This window comes from Papaver somniferum, unplaced genomic scaffold (genome assembly GCF_003573695.1).
Source record: "Papaver somniferum cultivar HN1 unplaced genomic scaffold, ASM357369v1 unplaced-scaffold_135, whole genome shotgun sequence".
Taxonomy (NCBI): Eukaryota; Viridiplantae; Streptophyta; class Magnoliopsida; order Ranunculales; family Papaveraceae; genus Papaver; species Papaver somniferum.
In genome coordinates, this window is record NW_020622713.1 from 5,354,575 (window position 1) to 5,366,141 (window position 11,567).

Sequence of the window (11,567 nt, forward strand, 5' to 3'; positions counted from 1 at the left end):
GACGCTCATTCATTTTTGTCAGGGTCAGATTACATACTGCCGGGAGTCGCATTAAGTGAATCTTTTCCCTATGGAGGGAGGTCGAACGAGAGCAACATTTCCATCTTACAATCATTACCAACTTCACTAGTCGTCCTCCAAAGAAATCGCCCCCGCAAAAGGTGTCTGGTTTACAAAACGATCTCGAAACATCTAGTTATCATTCGACTAGGAAAAGGTGAAGAAGTACCAGGTGCTGGTGACATTTTAGACATTTTAGTCGTTATGTTTCTCCATGAACACGTTCCAGTGTAATGACCATGCAAAGAAACTCGTTGTCTTTTGAAGTAAAAACAATTACAGCCTTGTATACTTGTGATAAAAAACCAAAACCATGGCACAAGTACATGTACCCCCGATTGTAGTCACATAGGAGAGGGTAGGTGTTTGAGATCCGGCGGGGTTGACCAAAACAATTGAACCCACAACATCATCAGGTATACTCGCTATTTTAAACGTGAATTATCTGGTATACTCGCAAATTAATGAAAAAACAACATCATCAGGTGTACTCACTAAAAAAAACTTAAAGAAGATGATCAAAGTGAACTAGAAGATTACCTCAACTCCGAAGCTTCCATAAAATGAAGAATTAATCGATCAACTCTTAACGAGTGGCCAATGAGAATAGTTAATGTTCCAAATCATCAACATATTCACTTTCAGCAGCAGTGGCAGCATCGATAAAAATTAATATCCTAATTAGCAAATAGAAAACAGCATCATCGGTAGAATTCAAGCACACATCTACTGGAGGCTTTAGGAAGACTTGAGAGCTCCGACATAAGTACTTCTTTGCATTTCCCAACAACAGAATTGACACAAGATCTAATAGTAACTGTCTGCAAATCTTCTGCATTCTTCAAAATCAGTTTCAACCATCTCATCTCCCTTGCATTTCCATTAAAACTCATAAAACAAACATACCGGAGGTGTTGAAACAAACATCCTGCTGTAAACATAAGACCATCCCAACTATCTTCTTCTACATTGTCGCGAATATGCTGAGTTGGGTTTAGAAAACAATGAAACAGATAAACATTAAAATATGCTTAGCAATACCCAGGATTTGTTTTTCTATTTTTCTAAAATGGCTAATAAACATCAGAAGTTTTGTGTACTTACCTCATTAAATACGAGAAGAGTAGAATTGGGTGCTGCTTTGAGCAGTGGAAATGCCGATTTATCAGTAGTTTCTTCCAGTTCTAGGAACAACTTCTCCAAATTATGAAATGTAGGTAGGATGTCTACGAAGTCGTCCGCACTGGAGATTGCCTATTCATTACAAAGCAATAACAACAAGTATATCAGTGTTGAGGAATCCGCTTGAGCATATAATACATAAAAATATAAAGAGAGCAAAAGAAAGAAGATACCTGTAGGGTTACATCATATATTGTTAGACTTTTTACATGTGTAAGCGCTTGAAAAAACTTGCTTACAGCTGCACCTATCTGTTGCTCCCTTGGTACATATAGATCACAAAGCCAAACTTTTGCAGATTCTAGTGATTGAAAGCTGGAAAGATATTCCTTTGCCACACAACCACGATAGGTAAGTGACGATAGATTTGGTGCATTGATTTTGAGAGCACAGTTTTGTAGCCCATCATCATCCACTATGCCACCGCGATCAATTACAAGGTGCTTCAGTGCAGGAGTTGAGATGCAAAAATTCCTCACGCCAAACCAATTCCAATCCAAAATCAAATTTTCAAGGACATGGCAATTAGAAATGTGTAGCCCATCCCAGCAATCGTCGATAAACTGGAATCCACAAAGTGTAGGGCTCTTGAGTTTTGGTAAAGAGAAACTTTTAGGAATATAGATAAAGGGATAAAGGATGCAGTTAGCTCCAACGTAATCAATGATTTGCATGTAAAAAGAGACAAAGGGATAAGAAAAGGTTCCCTTTGATTTAACCAGAGATTGAGCTCTTCAACATCACGCTCTGTTACATTAGAGATCCAAGAATGAACCCTATATGCATTGAAGTGCTTATTCATGTAAATATGGACCTTCTGAATATTTGATGATGCATCAGGAAGACGCAGTGTTCTATCCACAAAATCCATGAACTTATTGATTTCGGATTTATGATACAAGTTGGGGAAAACAAGAGTGGGGAAAGAGGTCCATATGCGACTCCATCTTTTCGACAGAAAAGAAGTACGAGCAACATGCTTGATATCAAGGGAAGAGAGGATACGATGAAGAAGTGAGTCAGGTAATTCGCTAATCCTATCCTCTGCCTCACCAATGTTGTTTAAACCCATGAGATTTCAGTTCCTGTATACAAATTGAAAACCAGATGGAAAGGGGTTTATAATGAATATATCTTAATGTTGCACACAAAATCTAATTGCATAAACATAACCAGTTGTCCGTTCGCCTAACAATGAAGCTAGCTAATTTAAAGACAACATCAAGCACAGATTACATAAAATACATAAAAGAAGATTAACAATTAAAAAAAACAACATGCAGACAAAGTACATAAACACAGGACTAAAAAGAAAATTTTCAGTTTTTCTGTACAGAAAAACAAAATCCAGCTTTAAGTCTGTGTGCCTAACAAAGAATCTAGCTAGCTAATAGACGAGATCAAGTACAAATGACATAAACATCAAGAACTAAAATTAAAAGTGAATTGAAAGATTACCTAAACTGTGAAGCTTCCACAAAATGAAAATGAAAATTCACTCTAGAGTGAACTAATTTGAAACCTAGCTAAGGTTTAAGATGAAAACTTCAGCATTTTTCAAATCGGTTATTGCCAGAAATTTGTTGATGAAAGTATTTATTAATTTTTGACGGGAACGGAAAAAAGAAGTTCGGCTAAGAGAGATATCACCGATCTCAGTGTCCAGATCCTAGTTAGCAATTCGGGATTCGGTAAACGTACGGAACGGCAAACGTACGAGTATTATACGGTTTTGTAAAATTCAGATTCGGTCCAAAATTCGGTCAACGGGACGTGATTCGTCAGTAATTCGGAACGGCATACGTACGTGTATAATTCGATTTATAAATGTGAGTTCGGCTCTGAAAATTCGGTATCTATATATAACAAATAATTTGTATTTATAAGGTCATAGACCAATTTTTATGCATATGTGTGAGTTATTTAAAGAAAAAATAAACTTAATATGATGATATTAATAATATATACAACATTAGTTATCCAAGAGGACGTCGTATGGTGGTTTAGATGCTTGGTTAGTGAGTTTGAGATCTCTCTCACCTTCACCTTCACCTTCAAATCTCTTCAGTCGTTTTTGTTTCATAAAAATTACAACACGTCTAATATTCGGTCGTGTATGCTCGGAAGGAAGTAAAGCCCAAAAAGTGGAGTCCTTGAAAAGTAAAAGCTAAAGAATTTATGGCGAATTAAGCGGACGTATCATTCGGAATACGTAAAATTCGTAAACGGTTCGCGAATAATCCGGGAATGCCATATAATGCGCGACTTGGGTTCGGAGTTGTAAACGTACGCGAATAATACGGAAAAATTCGTGATACGGAAAAATTCGTGAATGATTCGCGAATCATTCGCGAACCATTCGCGAACTTACTAACTAGGATCCAGATATGGACATTAGCAGCGGGGGTAAAGAGAAGCAACTTTTAGGGATTTAATGTGGAACCGAGTCAAGTGGGTCCCCGAAAGTCAAACATCTAAAAGTGGTGTGGAACAAACTTAAAGTACAAAGGGTAAAGAAAATAAAAATTGTTTTTGGAATAACAAATCGTATGATTTTAGACCCTCATTTACATAAATGTATCTCTAATGATCTCCATTGGTTAGGTCCTACGATCTAAGAGGGATCGAATATTAAATATGAAGGTGTTAAAGAACAATCCTGTTATAGGGGCGGCATGTTCCATTAGAGGGGCGGCAAGTGAATAGGACAAAAAGGGTCATTACATGGTAATTCTAAGTGCCCCTTATAAAATAAAAACTGAAAATGACTAATTGACCCTTACATAGTTTAGTGTTGATAACTAGTTTAGTGTTGATAATCTAGTTTAGTTTTGATAATCAAATTTCACTTATATTTACTCTAAAACAAATCAAAATCAGCTTTTTCGGAGAAGAAAAAAAAGCTTTTGTGATATTTGTGAAACCCTAGATTTTGATTCACTAAACCAAAGTGAGTGATTCCAGTGACAAATTTGAGATGGGTGAATCTCTATATGTCGCTCAAAATTATCTAAAGTACGTAAAAAAATAAAAACTTTTACATTTTCAGAAGAACTTACGGTTGGAATTGTGCTCTTAACCAACCGTAACTCTGTGTCACGGTTCGATCGCATACCAACCGTAACTGGTTCAATTTGGGAAAAACCCAATCGGAATACCAGTTACGGTTGGTCAAAAAAAAATCGGTACGAACCGTAACCTAATTACGATTTGAAACATGACAGCATATAACAACTGTAACAAATAACGGTTGGTAACTAATGAATAGAGACCAACCGTAACCGACTTACGGTTGGTATTTCAACTAATTTTTGAACCGGATAAGTCTCTAAGACATAGTATGTTTTACGGTTGGTAAGGTTAATTGAGTTACAAGTCGTAACTCAATTACGGTTGATAACAGTGATGCAAATACAAACCGTAAAAAAAAATGAAACATCCAGAAAGAATTACGGTTCGTAACTTAAGTATCGAGACCAACCGTAAATCAATTACGGTTGCAAAAAAGAATCGTAACTGAACATTCTTTCTGAAAATCAAGAACTTACGGTTGGTATTTGAGTTAAATGAACCGTAACATCAACCAAATCTATAGTTACCGTTCCAATTGGCGTTATTACCAACCACACAGAAATTTCAATTTCAATTTTGTTCCAAAGCCCTGATTTTTGATAAAAAAAACTAACTTCAATCTTCGTCAACCTTCTTCTTCGGCATCTCTATTATAGTTTTCAATCAATGATTATCAATTTTTCAAATTTCTGATTAATCGAGGACGATGAAAATTTCATTTTTAATGGAGGAGGAGAAGAGAAGATGAAGATGAAAAAAAACAGTTTTGATTTTTGTGATTCATTAGGTTTAGAAATAGAGGAGGACAATTGTGTCTTTTCAACCAAAAAAGAATGGGTAAAGTAGTCAATTTATACCCCTATAGGACATCCCCTAACCAATTAGAGGGACATTGTTATCACACTTTCCGCCCCTCTAATGGAACATGCCGCCCCTATAACAGGATACTTAAAGAAAGTCTTAACTACACCTTCAGGATGACCCCTAACTAATTCCAAGTCAGCAATTTTATTTTTAAAAAATAATTTTTAATATGGAATCAAGTTAAATATTTTTTTTAATGTTTATCTAAATCTAAAATACATGATATAATCTTAATTATTGGAGGTGAGTTTTAGTATAAAAGGTCTTATTAAGATCCGGGGATAAAATCTAAATAAATGGAGGTCTAACAGTGATATCCACGTAGGATTTTTTTTGACCTACTATTGGAGATGCTCTTAACCTCATCACGTAATTGTATTTTACAATTGTCAATCACCAAGTGGTATGGTGGTTGGCATTGTAGATACCAAAGATACGATTCGCCACGTGGACGAACGAGAAGACCCGTGTCATTCAAGGGAATCCTACCGAAAGATCTTGCACTACTCCCCGAAAATCCTCGTCAGTGACTTGCCAAATCAAGTCAAGGACGTCATTATTAGGTGACTGACGAAATGAAAAACCATGTGCGAGATATCATATTAAGGCGAGGTAACTCACTTGAAGAGTCTAAGTCGCGAAGGATCAATTGGAGTGCCCAGCAAGATACCAGCCACGAAGTAAAGGTTGGAGAAATAAGGTTACTTGGTTGAAAAGATAATTGGCGAAGTCAGTAAATTATGGAGCAAGAAAAGAGACAGCTGACCCGACAAACACCCAAAGTTGTCAGCGAAAGAAAGGGGAAAACTTCATGGAAAATGATCTGGGCGAAGTATAAAGCATCTACACGAGATCCAGGCGAAGAAAAATGAGTTGTACACCATTAGGGTTGATTGGTCTATAAATAGGGGTCCTTGGGAAATGTATGAGAGGTCGGATTCTTTGGTGAACATGAAACATTAAATTACTAAGGAATGCTTTATGCAAACCGTGGCTATAATGTTCATGAGCCGATTCAATCGAACCGAATCATCTTTGTTTCAATTGTGTCTTGTATAGTTACATAAGATCTCATAGAAATTAAACAACTCTTTAACTAGTTCATTTGAGTCAATTGAACTAGTTATGATGAAGAAGAACAAGGTTAATATGGAATGCTCATAGGGTTAACCTTTTGGGTTACTATGTTGAACCAACATACACGTACACGTTTGGACATGGTTTTCACGAACCCAGTAAATGTCTACCCAAGTGTGTGTAACAAGCTAAGTTTTCGATCTAACGGTTGAGAAATATTAGCTTGAATCTAAATCAGGTTTTCATCTAACGGTGAATAAAGATTGCTTTGTAACTAAGGCAAAACCCTGATTTGAAGGCTATATAAAGGAGAGATCTAGCATTGTGCAAAACTAATCCTCACACATCTGTGTGCTACTAGTGCGCCCGCTAGAGTCGATCTTCATTAACCTTTTATTTTCTTCTCTAAAATCAGGCTAACGACTTAAAGACTTCATTGGGATTGTGAAGCCAGACCGATACTACTTTATCGTAGTTGTGTGATCTGATCTTGCATCTTCTATCGTACGAGTACAATCGATATATTGGATTGAGATCGTGAGAGTTCTCTGATAGGCAAGATAAAGAAGTCACAAACATCTTCGTCTCACTGTTTGTGATTCCTCGATAATCCGCTTGTGTAGTCAGGAAGGATTGTAGAGAGGTGATTGATTAATCTAGGCTGTTCTTCGGGAATATAAGACCGGATTATCAATTGGTTCATGTTCACCTTGATTTTATATCAAAAGACGGAACAAAAACTAGGGTTTATCTTTGATAGACAGATTTATCCTTTGATAGACTTTTCTATGTGAGACAGATCTGTTTATTATCAAGTCTGTGATTTTGGGTTGCAGCAACTCTTGGTTGTGGGTGAGATCAGCTAAGGGAATCAAGTGCGCAGTATCCTGCTGGGATAGAAGCGTAGGAGTACAACTGTACCTTGGATCGGTGGGAGACTGATTGGGGTTCAACTATAGTCCAGTCTGAAGTTAGCTTGGAGTAGGCTAGTGTCTGTAGCGGCATAATACAGTGTGTATTCAATCTGGACTAGGTCCCGGGGTTTTTCTGCATTGTGGTTTCCTAATTAACAAAATTTCTGGTGTCTGTGTTATTTCCTTTCCGCATTATATTTTATATAATTGAAATAATACAGGTTGTGCGTTCGTGATCATCAACTGGAAATCCAACCTTTGGTTGTTGATTGATGTTGATTGATCCTTGGACATTGGTATTTGGTACCGTCCAAGTATTCCTTGTGTTTGATTAGGACTCGTTGATTTCTATTAGCTTGAGTAATATCAAAAACAAGAGAGAGATATTAAATCCTTGAGATACTTTTATCTGGATTGAGTCTGACTGTCTAGTTGATTCTCTAGCAAAGTATTTCGGAGTTAGTCCATACAAATTGCTAAGCGAAATATTGGGTGGTGTTGTTAGACCCCCGCTTTTTCAATTGGTATCAGAGCACGAAAACACGTTAAAGACCTTATAAGTCTGTGTTTGTAGCGATCTGACTCTATGGACATTAGTTTTATCTCAATAAATGCACCACCAGATCCAGAGATTTCAGAATTCTCTTCCATGACTGATTTAATAAAATCTGTAGAAGAAATTCTATCTAAACCTCCACCAGGTTTAAAATCCCTTGAAGTGTTTTCAGGGATTGAAAAGAAGCTTGAGAGCTTATCTCTTGATGTTGAGTTATACCTCCAGAAATAGCAAGAATCTCTTGACAGGATAAATCAAGTTATGATGAATAATATTCATGTTGAGGTTGATATTGATTTACTAATCAGTGAGAGCAATGCTCCTCCTCTGCGTAATCCAATTAGTTGTGATAAACTAAACGAATTACAAGAGGATTTTAAATCTCAGTCATCTGAGTGTATCACCTCAAAGCATGAATTGATTCGTTGATCAATTCCTGATACTTCCTACCAAGATAGCAGTATTGTCTTCTTTTATGAAGAATCTAGGACGTCTCTTTTTATCAAAAGAGTTTCCCTTCGCAGTACTAAAAACTATCTGCAGAAACTGTTTTTTATAAGTTGGAAAACAAGAAATCAGAAACACAAATCTTTTTGGGTTCTCTTGAAGTTCTTTGATAGACTTATAAAAACAGTTCCTTGGTTGTTTTTCAACACTACAAGATTTAAGAGTTGTTGGAAATAAACTCTTTCTTGGTGTCATGGTGAGCAAGACATTGTTCACCTCAACACAACTTGTGTTGTGTTGAAAGTGCATCCTCACCAAGAAAAGCCCTGTTATGTATACGGTGAAGGAAGCAAGAGAATTGGGGCGCACAGATTATGTTTGGTAAGGTTGTAGAATTCGATTGGATTATTCTAAAAAGGTATGTCTATAAACTTGAGCAAGTTATATGTTTTTATTACTTGTTTGAGTACTTATAATGACTCATGTACCTTGATTATCATTCTGAAAAAGCGGGGGTTTAACAACACCACCCAATATTTCAATTAACAATCTGTATGGACTAATTTCGAAACACTTTGCTAGAGAATCAACTAGACAGTCAGACTCAATCTAGATAGAAAGTATCTCAAGGAGTTATTATCTCAATCTCTCGATTTGATCTTTACTCAAGCAAATAGAAATCTGCGAGTCTTTATCAAAGAGAGATAACTTGGACGGTACCAAAGACCAATGTCTAAGGATCAATCAACTACAATAACAACCAAAGGTTGGATTAGAGAAGTTGATGATCACGAACGCACAACTTGTATTATTTCAATTATATAAAATATAACGCGGAAAAGAAATAACTAAGACACTAGAAGTTTTGTTAACGAGGAAACCGCAAATGCAGAAAAACCCCGGGACCTAGTCCAGATTGAATACACACTGTATTAAGCCGCTACAGACACTAGCCTACTGCAAACTAACTTCGGACTGGAATGTAGTGAGCCCTAATCAATCTCACACTGATCAAGGCACAGTCACGTTCCTTACGCCTCTAGAACCATGCCGGATTCTGCGCACTTGATTCCCTTAGCTGATCTCACCCACAACTAAGAGTTGATACGACCCAAAGTCGAAGACTTGATAAACCAATCTGTCTCACACATAAAAGTCTATATAATAGATAAATATGTCTCCCACAGATAAACCTATGATTTTTTTTCCGTCTTTTGATAAATCAAGGTGAACATGAACCAATTGATATACCAGACTTATATTCCCGACGAACAACCTAGAAATATCAATGAACTCACAATAATCGTAATTGTATGGTAGCGAAACAAGATATTGTGGAATCACAAACGATGAGACAAACATGTTTGTGACTACATTTTATCTTGCCTATCGGAGAATCAATCTCGGGCAAATCTTAAAGAAGATAGTACTCAATATGATAGAACAAGGAAAGATCAGAACACGCAGCTACAGAGAATATTGTTGGGTCTGGCTTCACAATCCCAATGAAGTCTTTAAGTCGTTAACCTGCAGTGTTTCGTGAAGAACCTGAGGTTAAAGGAAAATCGACTCTAGTCGCAACTAGTATCACACAAGAGGTGTGGGGATTAGGTTTCCCAGTTGCTAAAGTTCTCCTTTATGTAGTCTTCAAAATAGGGTTTGCAATCAATGCTAACTTGGTAACAACACATTCAATATTCACCATTAGATGAAAACCAGATTAGACTCAAGCTAATATCTTTCAACCGTTAGATCGAACTTAGCTTGTTACACACAGATGAAAAGTGACTTCATTTAGATATGAGTAACCGTACCTAAACGTATGCGCCTTGTTGGCTCAACAATAGTTAACCGAAGTTAGCCATATGAACCTTTTCATATCAACCTTATTCATCTTAACCACAACTAGTTCAAATGACTCAATTGAAACTAGTTATAGACCTGTTCAATTTGAAAATGCGGGGGTATAACAACCACACCCAATATTTCGATTAGCAATCTGTATGGACTAACTCCAATATACTTTCTAGAGAATCAACTAGACAGTCAGACTCAATCTAGAGAAAAGTATACCGAGGAGTTAATATCTCTCTCTTGATTTGATCTTTACTCAAGCAAATAGAAATCTGCGAGTCTTTATCAAATATAAGGATAATAAACTTGGATGGTACCAAAGACCAATATCCAAGGATCAATCAATATACAAGCAACAACCAAAGGTTGGATTTCACAATTGATCGATACAAACGTACAACCTGTGATATTTCAATTATATAACAAAATATAATGCGGATAGAAATAACACAAACACCAGAAATTTTGTTAACGAGGAAACCGCAAATGCAGAAAACCCCCGGGACCTAGTCCAGATTGAACACTATATTGTATTAAGCCGCTACAGATATTAGCCTACTACAAACTAATTTCGGTCTGGACTATAGTAGAACCCTAATCAATCTCACACTGATTCAAGGTACATTTGCACTCCTTACGTCTCTGATCCCAGCAGGATACTACGCACTTGATTCCCTTAGCTGATCTCACCCACAACCAAGAGTTGCTACGACCCAAAGTCGAAGACTTTAGTAAACAAATCTGTATCACACAGAAAAGTCTACAAGGATAGATAAATCTGTCTCCCACAGATAAAACTAAAAGTTTTGTTTTGTGTTTTGATACAAATCAAGGTGAACAAGAACTAATTGATAAATCGGACTTATATTCCTGAAGAACATCCTAGTATTATCAATCACCTCATAATAATCTAAATCGTATGGTAGCGAAACTAGATACTGCGGAATTACAAACAATGAGATGAAGATGTTTGTGATTTCTTTTTTATCTTTCCCTATCGGAGATATAATCTCAAGTCAATTATTCAATTGAACTCGTACAATAGAAAATGGCAAGATCAGATTGCTCAACTACAAGAGAAGTAGTTTCGTCTGGCTTCACAATCCCAATGAAGTCTTTAAGTCGTTAATCGACAGGGTCTCGAGAAGAAACCTACGATTAAAGGATAATTGACTCTAGAAAACCAACTAGTATCACACAGGAGGTGTGGGGATAAGTTTTTCACAGTTGCTAGACATCTCCTTCTATAGTTTTCAAATCAGGGTTTGCAATCTAGGTTACCTTGGTAAAAAAGCATTCAATAATCACCGTTAGATGAAAAACCTGATTTATACAAGTGTTTGAGGGTGAAAACGGTTTCTGATGATTTTGGTTATTTTGGGTGTGTGGGTGAGAAACGAATTTAAACCCTAAACAATTACTTCAAGGGAGTACTTTAGATTCGAGAGATCAATCTGTACAAATCCGTCCTAAACCAAGAAATGGTCGTTCCAGACTTGCTTCGGTCACAAAGTGAAGGAGAAGGGTTGGTTTTAGGGAGG

At 36.7% G+C, this 11,567-nt stretch overlaps 1 protein-coding gene across 1 annotated transcript; it reads right to left on the reverse strand.

Annotated features, from left to right (window-relative positions):
• Positions 1-1,744: 1,744 nt before the first annotated feature.
• On the reverse strand, positions 1,745-2,314 carry LOC113334029 (F-box/LRR-repeat protein At4g14103-like). Its single transcript, XM_026580379.1, has one exon. It carries the CDS (start codon positions 2,312-2,314, stop codon positions 1,745-1,747), a length of 570 nt encoding a protein of 189 aa, XP_026436164.1.
• Between the last annotated feature and the right edge of the window lie 9,253 nt (positions 2,315-11,567).